The following is a 22,603-nucleotide window of genomic DNA, read 5'->3' as shown; positions in this document are numbered from 1 at the left end:
GATATTGGTTCCCCTACATTAAACCCAGCATATCTGGGGTTAAAACCAAAGCACTTTCCCTGCTTGCTCCCTGGCTTCCTGGCTCCAGAATCCACTTTACGCCATGGACACAAACAGCCAAGGACAGCCACCTGGATTCCATATCATCCCCTCCTCCCCCCTGCAAACAGCATCCCAAGGCTGACCACAGGCTGGTGGCAAATCTCCCACCAGCAAGGCCACTGACTTCCCCTGCCATCTACAAGCAGCCACATTCCTCACAAACCTTTAAAACCCCTCGTCTCCTCTCTTTCGGGGAGATGAGATGAAATGAGACGAATGTGAGGGCTCACTCATCTCCCAGCTGATGTCATCTGAAATAAAAACACTTTCCTTGCCGTAAGCCTGGTGTTCCAGTTTTCACTTGGCCCCTCTTGTGTGGCAGGTAAGGAACCTATGTTTGTAGGCGCTAACAAAAACAAGGACATTAATCATCCTGTCCTGAAGGGAAATTGGAAGGTTCAAATAATGAATATAATATTAAGTATTAAAGGCAAATTATATCAACAACAGAGTGAGTAAAATTGAAAATCAAGGGTAGAGGAAACAAGCATTAGTCCAACCCTATATAAGGAAAAATTACTCTGACTATGATGTGGAAATGTGAAGACTCAGAGGTAAATAGGTAGCCAGTTAGGAAGCTGAAAGCTTGTCAATGTAACTCAGCAAGGTGGCTGTAATCCAAAGGACAGGCACTCAGGACCTAGTGAGGCTCAAAGGAAGAGCTTAAAACGTCTTCCCTTATGGGTCAGAACAAGAAAGGCACAATCATCATTAAAGAGAAGTTACAAATAGATGATGAGCCTTTGTGCTTATCATCAGTCTCATTTATTGGGAAAACAAATGAACATGCTAAAGAAAATGCTCCCTTGTTCTCAAATGGGATCCTGATGCAAAAAATTAATTAAGCTTTGCTGCTGCTCCCTCAGAGACAATCTGTGTAGTGCACGTTCTAACTCTATTCCAAAACCCTCATCTGGACTCCCTCATGTTGTGGGTAATACTCATATAAATAGTCATATGAAGAGCTAAAGTCTACCTGTGACTGACTGTGCCTTTTTCCTACTTCAAATGCTTCTACCTTTCCCAGTCGATTCCTTTCGCTCATCTTAATATCTCTATGTAGCCAGGCTGGAGAAGGTGGAATTGCCTGGGGATAAAAGAAGCAATGAAAAATAAATCACGGGAACTTTAGAGCCTCCAGATAGAAACAAGTAGATGCTGGGTAAATTACATCATCCTGCCTTTTAAAGCATTACTGAGTTTACAAGTAAGCATCAAAAGCTATCAAAAAAGGTGAGGGTGGAGAGAAGTTTATAAAAACATTACGAAGAACAGTGAGCTGAAATGGGAACAGTAAGCAGCAAGCAAACTTGTAAGGTAGCTTTTGCCCTGGAGGCAGCACTGCCTCCCAAAGCCCACCACCAAGTGGAAGAGGAGACCCTTAAACTCCTCCAATGAGATGGGACCTCAAAGGGAAAACGTAACCTTGAAATTGAAATGGCAATTTAAGGTGAAAAGGAATTGATGAACAAGTCTGAAAAAATTATCTGGAATTACAGCATGAAGAGCAAGGAGACAGAAAAAGTCATTCAGAATCATAGAGGGGCTGGCCCCGTGGCTGAGTGGTTAAGTTCGTGCGCTCCACTGTGGCTGCCCAGGGTTTCACTGTTTCGGATCCTGGGTGCAGACATGGCACCACTCGTCAGATCGTGCTGAGGTGGCATCCCACACAGCACAGCCAGAGGCACTCACAACTAGAATATACAACTATGTATTGGGGAGCTTCGGGGAGAAGATTAAGGAAAAAAAAAGAATCACAGAAAGAGCAGACTTCCAGATTACTGAGGTGGTGGTGGGCATCCACATCTGAATCTCCCCATGCATCCTTCAGTAAACTCTACAGTTCACCAAGAAGGACAAACAGCACAAGTCCCATGCTGTCAGCATTACCATAAGACAGACAAGATTACAAAATTTAAATTACCTGTATGTAGAAGAATAAACAATGACTTCCAGAGAAATAGATCTCTAATTCTCACCACAAGCCTTTGTGGAGATCTAGGGAGGAAGAAAGGGTTTCCTATTCACCTAAAAGCTAGCAGAGAAAGAGAAACTCCCCCACCAGAGCGAAGATATAGGAAAAAAGCCCTAGCACATCAGAGCATCGACGGCAGGGAAGGGACTGAAAAGTACATTGGGCCCAAGGCGGCAGTCACATAAAATTATCACTTCCGGGGGAAAAGAGGCTTAAAAAGACAAGTGAGGTCCCTTTGGAGACTTGATGGTTAAGGAAAAAGTAAATAGAGGGGGAAATTTAGGATCTTCAAAGGTAAAAGCTGAGGAACACACAACCCAAGCCTTCTCTGTACCGCCCACCCCCCCCCAAAAAAAATCCATTAAAAACAGTCGTTTCTTACACATCCACTTTGCTACATAGAGAGAAGAGGGTCTCTGGAATTAGGGATTTTCTGTAGAGATCATTCACAAAGATCAGTGCAATGGTTAGTCTTACGCATTTGCACATGGCCCCTTGCAGTGTTATTTTGCACTCTATTTGCCCTCTGCCTTGAATCTGGGCTAATCCTATGATTTGCTTTGATTGGTAGAATGCAATGGAAGTGACACTGTGTGGCGTCTGAGCCCGGGCCTGAGAGTCCTCGCAGCTTGCACTGTCACTCTCTTAGAACACTGCCATGAGGATGAACGACTACATGAACAGAGCTCAAGGTGTCCATCCTGGCTGAGGCCAGTCCCCAGCCAGCCTTTCAGCTGAATGTGACTGCATGAATGAGCCCTGGAGAGACAACTGTAGAACCACCCAGCCAATACATACATATAAATCACTGAAGTTTTTTGTTTTAAGCCAGCAAGTTTTATGGTGGTTTGTTGTACTGCAAAAGATAACACCATAAACAAACAACATTGTCCCTAAAATGCATAGATGTAAGAGCAGTCTTCACCTATACAAAGCTACCATAAGGGAAACAAAATCAGAAAATAAGAATCAAAGCATTTGATTCTTGAAGAACTTGATGAACCATCCCTCCCTGACAAAATCAAAGAGCACAAGACGATTGTCACATAGTGCTCCAGACAGAATGAAACATTCTCAAACAAGCATTGGGAATACGAAAAACAGCTTGAATGAGAAACTTTTATTAAAAATAATAGAAGGAAATGGACCCCAAACAGGAAGAAATCAAATGAAATTTGTTTAAAGGGAGGAAAGAAATGAAAGCAAAAGACAAAATCATACAGAAATGGAAGACTAAATCACTAAGTGTCTAAGAGAGAATAGAGTCAGACGAGTGTTTAGTAAGGTGCATTAAAGAAATGTAGTAAAAACATGAAAATAAAAATGAGATTAAAAGAGAAGAAGAAAATGGTTGAAATGGAAGATAGGAAGAAAAGATCAAACATATGTATAAATAGAGCCCCTAAAGGAGAAAGAGAAAAATAGGAAAAAGAAAAGAGAGAAGAGGAGGAGGAACAGAAGGAAGTGGAAAAGGAATAACAGGAATAAAAAGAAAGAAGGAGAAGGAGTTAGTGAAAGAGGAGGATGAGGAAGAAGAGGAAGAGAACTGTCCAACGGCTCTAACACAAACACCGTAAGCCAAGACAACTTTCATGAAGCAAAAGAAAACCTGAATGTACATATTGAAAGGATCAACCAGACACCTGGGGAAATTAACAAAGACTAGTAAAACCGTTAGACTTCACAGATAAAGGGGAAACCTCTCAGGGCCTCCAGACAAAAAGATCAAATAACTGTCGATGGCAAGAGGATTAGACTGCTGTCTAAAAAGCAACATACAAAGCAAGGCAACAAGGGAGCAACATTTTGATGAAATACAGGAAAAACACTGAACCAAAATATACAAAGAAAGAAAAACGTGAACCAAGAATGATCTATTCAAGATTTTTAAGATAAAGGCTTACAGAAAAAAGTTTTAAACACGCAAGAGCTGAGGGAATATTGTATTCAGAGGCCCTTCTTTGGGAGTATCCTGGAGGATAAACTTTCTCTAAGACATAACTGGACAAATTTCAGCAAAAAGGCTTGATGGTGAACATTTAATAAGTTTAGATGTTGGGGCTGGCCCCATGGCCGAGTGGTTAAGCTTGCGCGCTGCGCTGCGGCTGCCGAGGGTTTCGCCGGTTCAGATCTTGGGCGTGGACATGGCACCACTCATCAAGCTATGTTGAGACAGCATCCCACGTGCCACAACTAGAAGGACTCACAACTAAAAATACACAACTATGTATCCGGGGGCCTTGGGGAGAAATAATAAGTTTAAATGTAAATCTAAGACTAAAAGATAGGATGAGGGTGGATGAATAATATATAAATGTTATATGTTTTGACAAAGTAGAAATAATTTCAATGAGAAGATGAAACGAGGGAGAGAGAAAAGTAGAATAAGCTCATGGATTATTATATAGGCAATGAGTGGAAATCGAAGTATATTACTAGAAACCAACAAACCCGATGGTAAAAGGTTAAATAAGAAAATAGGGAACCAAAGTCAATAGAAAAGGTTAAAGTACAAAGGTAATCCACTACTATAAAAACTAAAATCTTCCCTAATACCAAAAGAAATTTTAAAATGAAAAAATATGTAGAGAAAGGAACACAGCTGATACAAAGAAAATATTCAGAGTAATTATGACATGGCTGAATTGCAATGAAATATATTAATAATATCAATAAATGTGAACGGGTCTAGTTCATATATTAAAATAAAAAGATTTTCTGTTTGGCTTACAAAACAGGACTTAACTATATGCTGTTTATGTGATTCAGAAAGGTTAAAAATAAAGGGATGGGGGCCGGCCCAGTAGCGTAGTGGTTAAGTTCATGTGTTCCACTTTGGTGGCCCAGGGACCTACGCACCGCTCATCAAGCCATACCGTGGCAGCGTCCCACATACAAAACAGAGGGAGATTGGCAGCAGACGTTAGGTCAGCGCCAATCTTCCTCATCAAGAAAATAAATAAATAAAAGGATGGACAAATGAATATGATAAGAAAGCAAAAATTGAGATTCTGCTATCAAAGTAGAATTTCAGCCAAAAATATATGTGACAAAGAAGGACACTTTATAATTCTGAAAGTTTTAATTCACAATGGATATATAACAGTCGTGAATATTGATGTTTCAAATAACATACCCACCACCTTTATAAAGCAGGAAACTATAGGAGATGCAAGAAGAAAAAGATACAAACACATTAATAATAAGAGATGTTAAGACATACTCTTAGTATAAGTTGGGTCAAATGGGACAAAAAATAAGGACAACGAATATCTAAACGATATAAACAATAAAGTAGGACTTACAGGATATGTATAGAACTTTATACACTGATAACAGAGAATATACCTTCTTTTCAAAACCACGTGAAACAGTCACAAAAATTGATCTTATATTAGGTAATAAAGAAAGCATCAAGAAGTTCCATAAAATAGAAATAATATAAACAATGCTCTGGTCACATATAATAAAACTATTAATTAGTAATAAACTTTTTTTGAGAAACATCACCATTTAAGTGTGATACTAAATATGACTATGAAAGCTAAAACACACGCAGAGTCCTTTTGTCATTCAAGATGGCAAATGCACAGAGGTCAGGAGCACAGGCTTTGCCACTTACCTGCTCATGAGCTGAAGCAATTGCTCGACTGCTGTCACCTCCCTTTTCCTCATCTGTGACACAGAATTAATGTGAAGGGGATTAAATGAAGTAAATCATTGAGCTCACTGCCTGCGGACTGAGAGCACTCAATCACTAATTGTAAGGTCTACCCATTATTAGGGGATGATAGTGGTCTGTGGATCTCAGTAACTGAAAATTCTAGACTTGATAGAATCAAGAGTTGGAAATTTTTTAAAGTGCAGGGAAATTATATTCCAAAAAACAGAACTCAATCTAAAGTCTAGCAAGCTCAGAATTCACATGACGACTAGCAGAGTTCTACTTTACATGGAAAAATGGATGCACATCTAGAAGGATATTTGTGATACAAATGAAGCTGGAGCTTCAATTATGATTTTCCAGGGAAACTGTTGAGGTGACACTTTACAAGGGCTGGTGGGATCAATGTATGAAGTTTTTTCCTCAGAAAGTTTTATTGGGAAATTTGATGAAATTTAACCAAACGTCGCATACCCAATAAATTGAAGTCAGATAGCGGCTTGAGTGTGACTATGTCTGTGTGTTTCTTCCCTTTCAAAGAGTCCTGGCAGAACAAACATTTTTAAAAAGATCCTTCTGCTGGAAATTCAAAAACTCATATTTAACAACACTTAGGTAAAAGGAGAAACTTTTTAAAAATTACAAAATTTCTCAAGAACAAGGATATTGAAAAGCAGTATCAGAATCTATAAGATACTTTTAAAGGTAATGATAAAATTTATACTCTAAAACATGTGTACCAATAAAAATGAAAATTAAAATAATTATCCAGCTAAATGCTGTTTATAAGAGACAGGCCCAAAATGTAAGGGCACAGAAAGGTTGAAAACAAAAGAACAGAAAAGTTACTTTATGCAGATATTAACAAAAAGAAAGCAGGAGTGACTATGCTAATAAGAGACAAATCGATAATAGCAATATTACTAGAGGTAAGAAGGGTTCTACCTAATGATAAAAGATTCACTTCACCTAATAGAATGGCCTTCATATGTATAATGGAAACTTGATAGAACCTCAGTGTGAAATTGACAGAGACATCAATATTGTGGGAGACTCCAACGCCCCGTCTGAGCTACTGACAGGTAGTGTAACGCAGTAGTTCAGAGCTGGAGCCAGAAGGCCAGGTGTGAGTCCTTACTCTGGGATTTACTAGCTGTGTGATCTTGGACAAGTTAGTTAATGCATTTCAGTTTCCTCGTCTGTAAAATGAGGATACGAATAGTACTCACCTCATAGGGCAGTTAAGATAACTAACTACCTCATAACGACTGTAGAGAGTTTGGAGCATTGCCTGGTACATAGCCAGTCCTACACAACTGCTAGCGATCTCATCGTTGATAGGTCAAGTGGACCAAAACAAACAAATAAACACAAAAACACTGACAAAGATGTAGAGGATTTAAACAGCACAGTCAAAAGTTTCATTTTTAACAGGCATCAAAACCTTGCACTCAACAGTCAGGGAATAAATATTCTTTTCAAGCACACATTATAAAATGGAACAAGTGCTATATCGAAAACTTCAAAAAAAGTTAGTCAAACCACATTCTATGAGCACAATGCAACTAAGTTAGAAATCAATGACAAAAATAAATATATGTATTTTAATAAACATGGCTGGAAATGTAGAAACTCCCTTCTAAGTAACTGAAAAATCAAAGAATTCATGCTGAAAATGAAGAAATACTTAGAACCGAACACCAATAAACATAAAGCATTAAAACTTGTGGGGTAATGCTAAATTGACACAAAGAGATAAATTTAGAGACCTTATGTTTATGTTAGAAAAACAAGAAGTGAAAAATAACCCCAAAATTAATTATCTAAATGTCAATTTTTAGAAATTAAAAAAATAGCAACAGAGTAAATCTAAAAAAGATAGAGGATAGTAAGGATGAGAACAGAAATTAACGAACTAGGAAAGAAAGATAGAATGCAGAGGATCAACAAAGTCGAAAGTTCATTCCTTTAAAAGATCAATAAAATAGATAAACTGCTGGGATGGGAGGAGTAGGAGAGAGAAAGAGAGAGAACGAGAAGATAGCTTATAAAAAAGGCAGTGCATCATGACCAAGTTTGGCTTATCCTGGGAGTGCAAGAATAGTTTAACAGAAAATAAACACATGCAATTTAGCACAGTCACAGATTAAAGGATAAAACCATTTTATCATCTCAATGGATGCAGAAAAAGCAAGATATTTAATATCTATTCAGGATTTTAAAAAAATGTACACAAAGGAACTTCTTTAACTAAATAGAAAGAATCTTTAAAAAAAATCCTTACTGGTGAAATATTGAGAAGATTTCCTTTAAGATCAGGAAAAAGACAAGGATGCTATTATTTCCACTTCTGTTCAACATTGTACCAGCACACCCAGCCAAGAGAATAAGATAATAAAATCAAGTAAAAGATCAAAGGACTGGAAAGGAAGAAACAAAACTGATTATTTGCAGATGATATGATTGTCAAAGTAGAAATCTCTAAAACATATAAATTATTAGAATTAATAAGGGTTTAGCAATTGCTGAATGCAAATTCATTATATGAAATTCAACTGTATTTCTATACAATAGGAAATGTTAGCTGTTTTCTTTAAAAAGCTGATACCATTTACAATAGCAATAAGAGCTTGTGAATAAATCTAATGAATACTGTGCAAGTCCTATTACAGAAAAAAGTTACAAAACTTTATTAGAAGACATTAAAAAGGCCCAAATAAACAGAACCCTATACCATTCTCACAGATAGGAAAACCCAGTGTTAGATGATGTAATTATCCACAAATCGATCTGTAGATTCAGCAAAATGAAAACAAGTTTCCAATATGAATTTTCATGAAACTTGAAAAGCAGATTTTCAACTGTATAAGAAAAGCAAAGGGCCAAGAATAAGCGAGATACTCCCAAAAAGAACAAAGTAGGAGAACTCAACCTACTGGACTTATTATGAAGTTATAGAAATTAAGCTCATGATTTAGTTTCTATAACAATTACGTTAGTGTGGAAATGATTCTGGGAGAAATAAATAAACCAATGGAGTAGAAGAGTGAGAACTAACAGTGAGAAGAGTGTTTCACGTACATGGAACTTGACCTGACACACACACTCCAAGCAGCGGGGAAACCGATTATTCAATAAACAGTGCTGAGTTTCCATGTGGAAAAAGAATTAAATTGTGTTTCTCACACCATATGTGAATCAATTCCAGTTGGAAAGAGCAATATCTCTGTGACTTCTAAGTAGGGAGAGATTTTTTAAATAAACCAAAAAAAAATCCATAAAAATCATAAAGAAAAAAATGAATAATTCCAACTACATTAAAACTAAGAACTTCTGCTCATCAAAAGACACCAAAGATGGAAAAGGCAAGCCACAAATGTGATTAAATATTTGCAACATATATAACCAAGAAAGGATGAACGGCTAGAATTGATGAGTTAATAAGAAAAAGGTAAACAACCCATAGAAAAAATGGGCAAAAGATATCACAGATATTTAACTGAAAAGAAAACAGGAATGGCCCGTAAACAAATGAAAATATTCTCAACCTTATTAGTCATTTAGTAACTAAAAATTAAATTACCAGGAGATACCATTTAATACCAATTAGGCTCACAAAAAATAAGGACTCTGTCATTGGTAACACTAGTGAGGATACAGGAGAAGGGGGACTCAACAAACACTGCTGGCAGGAATGTGAATTTACACACTCCTGTGAAACAGTCTGAACACTGCACACTCAAATGCTGTGTAGAGGAGCGGCTTGAAAGCTTTTGACCATCAGCCACAATAATACATTTTACATCCCAATCCAGTACACCAATGTAATTACAAGTGAAATTAGTTTAAGAAAACAATACTTGCTCTTATGTGATATGCTCTGCTATTTTCTATTTTTTCATACAAAAGTCTTCATTTCTTTTATACCAATCCTGCCAGGAGCTTGGCCTTCTTGTCTTGGGCCATCGGAAAGGGATTTTTTAGGTAGAGCAGACTGGTGTTCCAGTTGAACCCAGATGCCTTTCTCTCTTGACTTTCACTTCTGTCTGATCATTCTTCACATTTCAGGAAGCTCCCTCAGTTCATTAGAGTGTTTAATATGCACAAATCACACATTAATTCTCTAGGTAAATATCTTCTTTGATCCAACAATTTCAGAAACATGATGTTTGACATTCTAGATTCTTTCTACCTTTGCTGTGGTAACATTTGTGAGGCCTCCTTTTAGAACAGGAAATATTCCCTTGATGTCTACAACATCAGCTTTCTTGTGGATTCCCATGTATGCAGCCTGAGGAAAACTTCCATGTTTTCAAGAAGGCCTAGGGAGTGTGTACGAAGTCCCTCCTCTTTTTTCTCTTTCTGTTCACCATTCTGGTAATTACTAAAAGATATCAGGTCTGGTTAAAATCTACAGATGCTGGATGAATTCTACTAAATGCGTTTTCATAGCTTACTAATGGATTGTGACCCAGAGTTTGAAAAACACTGCGCTAGAGAACCTCTTACATGGCGTGTCGGGAAACATGCAGAAATATTCATGACAGCCATTGTTGATAACAGAAAACAACATAGGAACTACAAAGTGCCCATTTTCAGGAGAAGGGATAGTTAACTTCACACAATTAATGTTTACCCAGTCAAAAATTCACGAATCTAGATACAATAGAGATAAATCTTGGAAATATAATGTTAAGTGAAAATAAGCAATTTGCAGACTATATATAATATACCATTTTTATAATACTCAAAAACAAGCAAAATGAAATGTTTGGGGAAATACGCATATGTGATTTAAAAAAAAACCTATTTTTAAAACATCAAAGGAAAAGAGGAGAACAAAATTTAGAATAGTAGTTACTTTTGTTGGGAGCCAAGGAGATGCGGTTGGGAAGAACACACAGGTAGTTTCAACAATACTGATCGTGTCCTGGTTTCTAAATTGGATGGTGATTTCACAAGTGTTTAACATTATCACTCATAATTTATGCTTATTTTGTTTTATTATTATACTTATTTATTATGCTCATTATGTGGTTAATATTATATATTATATGCTAGTTATTATTATCGACACTATATTATACCTGTAGTTATTTTATTATTACCCCACATGCCCTATACTTTTTTTTTGTATGTATCAGATATCGTATATTTTTTTAATTAAAAAAACTGTAGATTCGGTCCAAGTTCCCATGTACAAGAGCCAAGAGGGAGCCCCATATGCTTGGAGGAAGAACCACTTTGCCCCAGGCCCCAAACCACCGGCAGTTTTTAGGAAGAAGCTCTGGAATTCTGTATGTTCCAGGCAAGATTCCCAACCCACCTACACTAACTCTGCGGCCTTGTCACCATCACAACTAGGCTCATAATGCTCTTTATGTTATGTCAAACCCACACAACCCGAGGACTCCCCATTTATCCCTCAATTCCCACGTTCAAACTCTCTACGCCTTTGCACATCAACCTAATCTCATCCCCCACCTTTCCTCATTTCTGAATGCTGTGTCCTTTGCAATGCCTGGTCAGTCACCAGCAGTCACTTATAGCCTCAAATTCTGAATACTCTCCTCACCTTCTTGCTAGAATGGAAACTCATCTCTCTTGGGAGTGTGCTGCCTCCCTTGCAGCCTCCTCACAGGGTTGCTGCTTTCTTTGACATCCCTCATACACCTGGCCAGGAGATAGTGAAAGTGTCCTTACTCTTCATTGCTGCTTCCAGGCCATTCTCTCTTCTTCTTCCAAAAAATCCCTGAGCTCTGGAGCTCAGGCCATCAGACTACACCACTGCCTACCCTGGGTCATCCCTCTTCACTGCATGCCTTGAAGACTTTAGCTCCTGATTTATTCCCACTCTCTGCAATACTACTCCTGCCATGATTCTTGGTGACTGCAACATCCTTGTAGATGATCTATCCAGCACCATGGCCTCTGGATTCCTTAACTTCCTCTCCTCCAGTGATCTTATCTTCACCCTACATAGCAATCACTCCCATGGCCACATGCCCAGCACTGTCCAAGAGAGCTGTCTGTGAGGATGGAAATGTCCTATATCTGTGCAGTTCAAATGGTGGCCATTTGTCACATACAGCTTTTCAAATGTGGCTAGTGTGACTGAAGAACTGAATTTTTAATTTTATTCACTTTTAATTTATTAACTTTTAATTAATTTAAATTTAAATAGCCACCTGAGGCTAGCAGCTATCGTATTAAAAAACACAGCTCGAGACTCTGTCATTATCAGCAACTGGAAACCGCCCCCCCAACGCAAATTTTAATCACATTCTCTTACCATCATCTATTTTTCCAGCATAGCCCCCTGAATATCAAATACAATAATCCTTCCATCTCTATTGGACCTAAAACCCACTGATTCTACAATTATTTCATTGTCCCTCAATTCTTCTTTTCCCTCTTTACCCAGTCTGAATTCTATATCCCCCAAACTCCTTATTACCGTCTAGCTTCACTTCATCTGCTAGGCAAAACTAAAACGTGATTTAATCCAAGTCTGTACCTTTCTACATGCCAAAATCTGAACATCTGAACCTGGAGAAGAAAAATGCCCAACTCTACTGACTGGGCTTGTTTAATTCATGACTGCCAGCCTCAAAAGGGAACTCAGTATTGCCTGGCAATCTAGTCTATTCACTCCTGCTGTCACAGGGCGACTATCTTATGTTTCCCTTCCTCTCCAAACGTCACACCTTCACCTGCATCACCTCTCAGCTCCCACCACGACATCTCTCCATCTTCCATCTATGTCCATCAACTCTGCGTTCCCTTCAGTTACTATCTTCAGAGTCAACTACAAGTCAACTGTCTTCGCTCTTATTTAAGACAGAGCCTATCTCCCCTCATTTATCCAAAGACATCACTCCAACAATTCTGTCCTCTCTCTCTTGCATCACCAATTTTTCTTTCTCCGTTAGGTCTTTTCTGTCAGTATACAAACATACCATTATTTCTAGTATCTTAAAAAAATTCCTGCTTCTAATTTGCCCTCTAACTCTTGCCCCACTTTTCAACAATATCCTCCAAAGTGTTACCTTTAATCACTGCCTGAATTTCTTCCTTCCCATTCTCTCTCTTTTACTTTTTTTGAGGTAAAATTGGTGTACAATAAACCACGTATACTTAAAGTGTACAATTTGGTAAGCTTCGGCGCTTGTATTCACCTGTACACAGTCAAGATAACACACATTTCCTTCACCCCAAGAAGTTTTGTTCTGTTCTTCTTGTGTGCCTTCTCTTAAACATTTGGCCATATGTAGCATTCCATTGTAATTCATCTGTGACATTTTGGCTAACTTTCTTTGTATTTTTCTTATTGGTAGAGGCGGTTGCTCTAGGGATTACTATATACTTGAACCTTCAAATCTATTTGGAGTTAATAAACTGTAGAGACCTTGCAACCACAGAGATCCCTTTATTCTTCCCCCAAAGCCCTTTGTGTGAGACTGATCGTAAGTAGTGCATCTACATACATTTTCTTTCAGGACTTTAAAGATGCTGTTCCACTGTCTACCTGCATCCATGGTTTCTGATGAGAAATCCATGATTATTCAAATTGCTGTTTTTCTACAGTAACTTCAAATATTTTTTCTTTATCTTTGATGTTATACGGTTTGATTATGACATGCCGAGGCATAGTGTCTTTGACTTTGTTCTGCTTGGAGTTTGGTGAGTCTTTTGAATCTGTCAATGTATGCCTTTCATCAAATTAGAAAGTTTCTAGCTATTATTCCTTTAAACATTGTCTTGCTCCAATATTTATCTCTTCTCTTTCTGGGAATCTTACTACACACGTTAGATTTTTAAATATTACACCACAATTCCTAAAGCTCTATTCATCTTTTTTCTCTCCATTCTTCAGATTTGATAATTTCTTTTTTCTCCCCAAAGCCTCAGTACATGGTTGTATCTCCTAGCTCTAAGTCATTCTAGTTCTTCTAGGTGGGATGCCACCACAGCGTGGCTGGATGAGCAGTGTGTAGGCTTGCGCCCAGAATCTGAATCAGAGAACCCTGGGCTGCTAAGTGGAGCATGCAAACTTAACTACTTGGCCATGGGGCCAGCCTGATTTGATAATTTTTACTGATCTCCAAGTTCACAAACTTTCCTCTGCCATATTTATTTTGCTATTAATTTCAACAGTAAATTTATTTCAGATGTAGTTTTCAGTTTAAAATTTTTCATTTGGTTCCTCATTTTGCCTTTATTTCTGTATTGAGTTTTTTTATCTTTTAGTCATCTCAAGGGATTTTTCTTTTACTTCATGGAGCATCTTAGCATTGTTTCTTCCCTTGGGGATAAGTCACATTTTCTCAGTTCTTTATACGTCCTGTAATTTTGTATTGTGTCTTGAACATTGTTGATGTTATCTCATATAGACTCTGGGTTTGTTCTAGTCACCTATAGAAGGTTTTTATTTTTTATTTCATTTCTTTGTTCTAAGTTCAGACCATAAGGTCCATTTTGCCTTCAGTGGTTCAAGTGTCAATTCAGTTCTCTAAGCATTTGCTGCCCTGGTTTGGGTCTTCCCAGCATATGTGTGGTTCAGGATTAATCTGAGACTTACATACATTCACATACAAAGTTAAAGAATCTCCTTCTCTGTTTATTTTCCCTTCTCAGATCTGTCCACACCCCACCCCATCCCCAGGCCACACACACACTCTCTTTCTTTCCAGTCCACAGGGGCTCCTTTACCTGATTCCTCTGGCCAGAAAGACTGAGAAGTTTCTACCGGAGTTTTAGCCTCTAAAAACTGATAAGCTACTGGGGGCCTGCCTCTGGGGCAAAGCATTGAGAAAAGAAAGTTTTTCTATAAAAAAAGAAAATGAGCCCTGTTCCACAATTTGCCTTCTGTTGCATACTTTTCAAAAATCCTCAAGTAGTTGTTTTTGTGTTTTGTCCAGAGTTTATATTTGTAATCAGCAAGAGGGATGGGCTCTCAGGGGAACAGAACATAACAGCCAGACTGGGAATCTCCCCACTCTTCTTTGAGCCCACTCCAGTCAGGTTCTCCTGCTCACCGCTCCACCCAGCTATGCTTCTTGAGGTGATGAGAGATTTCTTCTAAATTGACAGCTAACTCCTTTCTCCTTCTATCTCACTGGACATTCTTTCCAAGTCTCCTTGACTGGTTCCTGCTCATCACTCTTTTTTTTTTTTTTTTTTTTTTTTAAAGATTTTATTTTTTCCTTTTTCTCCCCAAAGCCCCCCGGTACATAGTTGTGTATTCTTCGTTGTGGGTTCTTCTAGTTGTGGCATGTGGGACGCTGCCTCAGCGTGGTCTGATGAGCAGTGCCATGTCCGCACCCAGGATTCGAACTAATGAAGCACTGGGCCGCCTGCAGCGGAGCGCGTGAACTTAACCACTCGGCCACGGGGCCAGCCCCTCATCACTCTTGTTTATGTTGGAAAGCCCCAGAGCTGTCTCCTTTTCTAACTCACCCCTTTTTGATCATCTGGCCTGAAAAGACTCCCAAATTTATACCACCATTCAGACCTCTCTTTTCAACTGCAGGCTTATGTTTCTAACTGCCTACTTAACATACTTACTTGCATGTCTAAAGGCATCTCAAACTTAAAATATCTTATTACATCCATGATTCCACCACCCCTTCCCCACCTACTCCTCCCTCAGTCTTACCCTTCCCAGTTAATGCCAACCCCATTTTTCCCAATGCTCAGACCAAAATCCTTGAAGTCATCTTTGATTCTTCTCGTTACCCCACATTTCATTTATCAACAAGTCCTGTCAACTCCAACTTCAAAATATATCCAGAATCATCCAGCTTCTTTCTCACCCACACTGTTCCAGCCTGATTCAAGTCATCTTCATTTCTTAGTTGGATTGCAGGAATAGCCTCTCAACTAATCTCTTCTTTCTTCCTTGCCCCACTGTTTCCTAGCCTGGCTTCTATTGACATTTTGTGGAAGATCACTCTATATTTTACAAAATGTTTAGTATCCCTGGTTCCCAGTGATTGAGGCAAGCAGTACCCCCCTAACTACGTGTGTGCATACACATGCATCTCTAAACATCTTGTTAAGATGGAGCTCATGGCAAGATATTCCATGCTCATGGATTGGAAGAATTAATATTGTTAAATTGTCCATACTACCCAAAGCAATCTACAGATTCAATGCAATCCCTATAAAAATTCCAACAGCATTTTTCACAGGAGTTGAACAAACAATCCTAAAATTCGTATGGAACCACAAAAGACCTTGAGTAGCCAAAGCTATCTTGAGAAACAAGAATAAAGCTGGAGACATCACATTTCCTGATTTAGAACTATATTACAAAGCTATAGTAATCAAAACAGTATGGCATTGGCATAAAAATAGACACATAGATCAAGGGAACAGAAGAGAGAGCCCAGAAATAAACACATGCATATATGGTCAATTAATTTATGACAAAAGAGACAAGAATGCACAATGGGGAAAGAACATTCTCTTCAATAAATTGTACCAGGAAAACTGGACAGCCACATGCAAAAAAAAAAAAAAATGAAACTGGACCACTATCTTAGATCATGCACAAAAATTAACTCAAAATGGATTAAAGACTTAAACATAAGACCTGCAACCATAAAACTCCTAGAAGAAAACATAGGTGGTAAACTTTTTGACGTAGGTCTTGGTAATGATTTTTTGGATTTGACACCAAAAGCAAAAATAAACAAATGGGACTACATTGAACTTAAAGCTTCTGCACAGCAAAGGAAACCAACAATAAAATGAAAAGGCAACCTATTGAATGAGAGAAAATATTTGCACATTATATATCTGGTAAGGGTTACTATCCAAAATTTATAAAGAAATTATATAACTCAATAGCAAAAAAGCAAACAATCTGATTAAAAAATGGTCAGAGGATCCGAATAGATATTTTTCCAAAGAAGACATACAGATGGCAAACATGTACATGAAAAGGTGTTCAATATCACTAATCATCAGGGAAATGCAAATTAAAACCACAATGAGTTATCACCTCACACCTGTTAGGATGGCTGTTACGAAAAAGACAACAAATGACAAGTGTTGAACAGGATAAGGAGAAAAGGGAACCCTTGTGCACTGTTATTGGGAATGTAAACTAGTACAGCCACTATGGAAAATAGTATGGAGGTTCCTCAAAAAATTAAAAATAGAACTACCATATGTTCCAACAATTCCACTTCTGTGTATTTATCTGAAGGAAATGAAAACACTAATGCGAAAAGGTATCTGCAACCCCATGTTCACTGCAGCATTATTTACAATAGCCAAGACAGGGAAGCAACCTAAGTGTCCATTGATAGATGAAGGGATAAAGGAAATGTGGTATATACACCACAGAATATTATTCAGCCATAAAAAAGGAAATCCTGTCATTTGTGACAACATGATGAACCCAGAAGGCATTATGCTAAGTGAAATAAGTCAGACAGAAAAAGACAAATACCATATGATGTCAACTATATGTGGAATCTTAAAAAACAAAACAAAACACCAAACTGATAGATACAGAGAACAGATTGGTTGTTGCCAGAGGTGGGAGGTGGACAAAAGGAGTGAAGTTGGTCAAAAGGTATAAACTTCCAGTTATAAAATAAATAAGCCATGGGGATGTAATGTACGGTATGGTGACTGTAGATAATTTGAAAGTTGCTAAGACAGTAGATCTTAAAAGTTTTCATCATAAGAAAAAAAATGTATAACTATGTGTAGCGATGGATGCTAACTAGACTTACGTGGTAATCATTTTGCAACATATAAATATCAAATCATTATGTTGTACACCTGAAACTAATATTCTGTCATATCTCAATTTAAAAAAACCTATTGCTGGGGCCAGCCCTGTGGCTGAGTGGTTAAGTTCGTGCGCTCTGCTTCGGCGGCTCAGGGTTTCACCAGTTTGGATCCTGGGCACGAACATGGAACCCCTCATTAGGCCACGTTGAGGTGGCGTCCCACATACCACAACTAGAAGGACCCACAACTAAAATATACAACTATGTACTTAGGGGATTTGGGGAGAAAAAGCAGGAAACAAACAAACAAAAAACCCTATTGCTCCTTTCACTTATTATAGTAAAGTCTTCTCATAAGTAAGGTAATATCTCTCAAATTTATCTTCTTTCTGGAATTTATCAGATGCTTTTACATATTTCATGATTTACGATATGCAGCTATATCTTACAGCCAAGTTTTATGCATTCCAAGCTCTACACTCTTTATAAATATTTTAGTTCAACAACCAAAAATAAGGTAAATTTCAGTGTTATTTTTTCCCAAGACCAAAAATATAACTGTTAATTATTTCTGATTTTATTAGTGTTCTCTAAATATCATATCTTTTAAAAAAGATGGGGGTCAGACCATGTCACTCTTCTGTACAAATCCTCCAAAGACTTAGGATGTCAGAGTGACAGCCAGAGTCCTACGCTGGCCTACAAGGCCCTGCACAATCTGATCTCAGTTTGCCTCTCTGATCTCCTCTTCCATTCCTACTCTCCTCCCTCTCTTGACTCCAGCCCTACTGATGCTCTTTGAACGACCCAATGACTCCTCCTGCCTTGAGACTTTTGCACTGTCTCCTTGACCTCCTTTTGCCCGTGTCTGGCACAGCTCCCTCCATTATCACTTCCAGTCTTTACCCAAACGTCATCTTCTTGGCAAGGCCTTCTCTAGCTACTTTATTTAACATTGTAAGCCCCACCAGCAGCGGACTCAATCCCTCTTTCTTCCCTTCCTTCCTTCCTTCCTTTCCTTTCCTTTCCTCTCTCTCTTCCTTCCTTCCTTCCTTTCTTTCTTTCCATACCATTTATCATCACCTAACATTCTACATACTTAACTTATTATTGTATATATTGTCTATGTCCCCCCACTAGAACATATGTTCCATGAGGGCTGTAATTTTTTATGTGTTCACTTACCTATTCCAACATTTAGAAAGGTGTCTGGCACATAACAGTTGCTCAACAAATATTTGTTAATTAATAGAATGAACATAGGAATGGTGTAGGCATCCTAAGAATGAATTGCATAAGATACAAATGGCCAATAAGCATATGAAAAGATGGTCAAGGTTACTGTTACTAGTCACTAGGGAAATACAAATTGAAACCACAACAAGATACATCTTCATACCCACTAAGATGGCTATAATAAAAAAAGACTGGCAATAACAAAGATACAAAGAAAGTGGAATCCTGATTTATTGCTGGTAAGAATGTAAAATGGTGAGCCACTTTGCAAAAGTTTGGCAGTTCTTCAAAATGTTAAATATAGAGTCACCACGTGACCCAGCAATTCCTATCCTAGGTATATACTTAAGACAATTAAAAACATATGTCCATGGTGCAGCCACTATGGAAAACAGTATGGAGATTTCTCAAAAAGTTAAAAATAGAAATACCTTATGACCCAGCCATCCCACTACTGGGTATCTATCCTAAGAACATGAAATCAGCAATTCCAAAAGTCCCACGCACCCCTATGTTCATCGCAGCATTATTCACAATAGCCAAGTCATGGAACCAACCTAAGTGCCCAGCAACTGATGATTGGATGAAGAAGATATGGTATATATATATACAATGGAATACTACTCAGCCATAAAAAGGACAAAGTTGTCCCATTCACAACAACATGGATAGACCTTGAGGGTATTATGTTGAGTGAAATAAGCCAGACAGAGAAAGACGAACTCTGTATGACTCCACTCATAGGTGGTAGTTAACATATAGACAAAGAGAATTGATCAGTGGTTACCAGGGGAAAGGGGGGGTGGGGAGAGGGCACTAAGGGTGAAGTGGTGTACCTACAACATGACTAATAATGATGTACAACTGTAATTTCACAAGGTTGTTAACTATCATAAGCTTAATTAAAAAAAAATATGTCCACACAAAAATCTGTACATGAATGCTCACAGCAGCATTATTCATAACAGCCAAAAGGTGGAAACAACCCAAATGTCCATCAACTGATGAATGGATAAATAAAATGTATTACATCCACAATTGAATATTATTCAACAACAAAAAGGGATCAACAACAAAAAGGGATTAAGTATTGATATATCCTACAACACGGATGACCTTTGAAAACATTATGGTAAGTGAAAGAAGCCAGTCACATTTATATGAAATGTCCAGAATAGACAAATATCTCAAAACAGAAAGAAGATTACTGATTCCCTAGGACTTGGTGGGGGGGCGGGGGTGGATGGGAAGTGACTGCTAATGTGTATGGGGTCCTTTTGGGTTGACAAAAATATTCTAAAATTAGATTGTAATATTGCACAACTTTGTGAATACACTAAAAACCCTTGAATGTATACTTCAAATGGGTGAATTGTATAAGTAAATTATACCTCAATAAAGGCATTGTTATAAAAAAGAATGAGCTGCATAATTAAAGTTAACAAATATTTAATTCACTATACTTGGTCATTTGTGTTTTGTGTCAACCTTTCCTACTCCCTCTGTGAATTTTCCACAATTCCTTATACACAGTGAATTAGTGGCCTACTTCTGAATTCCTCTTAAAACACTCTCAGTATCTGGTATATGATCCATTAGATCATCCTTAAACATCAATGGCAAGTTTTCTTTCCTGAATTCTAAATATCTTGACAAAATTCACTCTAAGCCTTATTGTTTTGTTCTTAATAATGAGGTTCATAAAATGATAATCAGAAGTTCCTTGCAAAGTAGATATTTGTTGATTCAATGACTGCTCAGAACTGGATTTTTCTTCCTACTTCATTGGTTTCTGTAACACTGGGTTTTCGAAATCCAGTTAAAACCTGTGGTATGTTGCCTGAGAGAAAAGGAAAAATAGTTTAGACTGTATTATGACAATTATAATAGTTAATATTTATTGCATGCTTAGCTTGCACCAGGCACATATTTAAGCACCTTACATATGTTAATCCATTTTAACCTTCACAATCAACTTGTAAGATAGGTGTTATTATCTCTATTTCACTGATGAGGCACAAAGACGTTAAATAACTCGGCCAAGCTCATACACCTGCTAAGTGGTGGAGTAGAGATTCTGACTCTAGCAGCATGGTTCCAATACATATCCAGAGAAAGGTCAGCAGGTAAGGTTAAGCCTTTTCTCACTACATTAATTACTCAATTCATAGATTTCTATAGAGTCCAATTAGATGCTAAATACTGAAGATACAAAACCAAATCAAAACACAAACAAGACAGGACTCTTGTTCTGGAATTACACAATCTAATGTGGGAGACAAATGTACCATCAAGTAAGAAAAATATTGATGTGGTAAGCCTCTATCACGAAGTCCAAAGTCTAACCAGAGTGAAGATGTGCCCATAAACTTTGCTGGAGATGTGGAAGGATGAGGAAAGATGGCGCTGAAAGGCTAGCATTTATTCCAGACAAAAGAAACAGCATGTGCAAAAGCGAAGTGGTATGAAAGAACATTGTGTTCTCAGATGGCTTTCTGATGGTGCCAGACGAAGGGGTTGGGAAAAGTAGAGGCCAGGCTATGAGTGGCCTTGCATATTTTGCTAGAGAGTTTGGAATAAAGAGCATCAAAGAGTAGGGGCTTTTCATGATCCTACCTGCATTTTGAGAGGGTAAGTGTAAGAACTACGGATAAGGGCAGAGATAACGAAAGCAGGGATACCAGGAGGAGGCTGTTATGACATTTGACATAGAAAAAAAAGCAAATTAAAAACTTGGAATTTATTTCTCTTTCAGGTGTATGATCAACCATATTTGGTCCCAGAACCACGGTTAGTACCATTTAAAGCAGCACTGTCCAACAAATATAATGCGAGTCACATAAGTAATTTTCAATTTTACATGAGCCACATTAAAAAAAATAAAACCACCACGTGAAATTAACTTTTTTATTTAACCCAATATATTATCATTCCAACATAACATCAATATAAAAATATTAATGAAATTTTACATACTTTTTTTAATACTAAGTCTTCAAAATCTGGTATGGATTTTACACCTAAATGTTTCTCAATTTGGATTCTGAATTCGCCTTGGAACTATTTGATCCAGATTTAGATTTCATAAAATTTACATTTGAAAAAGTAGACTCATAAATCCAAGTTGTTCCAAACACACTTAAATATTGCCCAATATTTGAATCAAATGTCAGTTTTTAAATTCAAATTTAAATTGCTTCAAAAGAAATTTAAAAATTCGGTTTCTCAATCACATTAGCCACATTTCAAGGGCTCAGTAGCTGTCTATGGCTAGTGGCTACCATTTCGGACAGCAGAGATAAAAGCACTAATTCTGAACCAAGACAGAACGATTTACCAAACACTCCTGCTTGGCTTATAGGAGGTGTTTACTAAACATGTCTGTTATTATCAGAGAGTATGGGATTTAAAAAGTGCAGAATCACTAATTCTAATAAAACGTAGTATACAGGAGCAGAAGTAATAAGCGCTCAGCACATTATTGGTCTTGGCTAAGTTATTTAAAAGAACATTGCTCTTTAGACCAAGCCTTTGTTCAGCTTATAATACAAAAGATGTAAACAATGATTGGAAAGAATCATTCTTTGTTATTAATGTACCTACAAAAGAGTAAAACACAAAAAAACAAGTCCCATTATAGAACTGTAAGTCATAAAATAACAGGTCAGGAAACATACACTGCACCTTGAATAATAACGCAAGAAATGTATAAGTAGGGCCCGGACAGCAGGGAAACGGGCTCCCCTGCCCCCTGCTGTCAGCTGCCCCGCACTGCAGAGCTCCAAGTTTGGATTCACTGCATTCAGAGATGACTGACTGCCAGAGGCTTTCCACAGCACTGAGAAACCTACTACACAGTGACTACCTTTCCGGTCC

The 22,603-nt window shown here is 37.8% G+C and overlaps 1 protein-coding gene across 1 annotated transcript in view; it reads right to left on the bottom strand.

Annotated features, from left to right (window-relative positions):
• Positions 1-20,372: 20,372 nt before the first annotated feature.
• NUP58 (nucleoporin 58) overlaps positions 20,373-22,603 on the bottom strand; it is a 50,669-nt gene continuing 48,438 nt past the window's right edge. Inside the window, exon 16 of the mRNA XM_014843212.3 lies at positions 20,373-20,567. Coding sequence (XP_014698698.1) covers positions 20,485-20,567 — 83 coding nt within the window. The 3' untranslated portion in view covers positions 20,373-20,484. The remainder of the gene's footprint in view (positions 20,568-22,603) is intronic.

Source organism: Equus asinus, chromosome 11 (assembly GCF_041296235.1).
Source record: "Equus asinus isolate D_3611 breed Donkey chromosome 11, EquAss-T2T_v2, whole genome shotgun sequence".
NCBI classification, from domain to species: Eukaryota; Metazoa; Chordata; class Mammalia; order Perissodactyla; family Equidae; genus Equus; species Equus asinus.
This window is presented reverse-complemented; position numbering and strand designations above follow the sequence as displayed.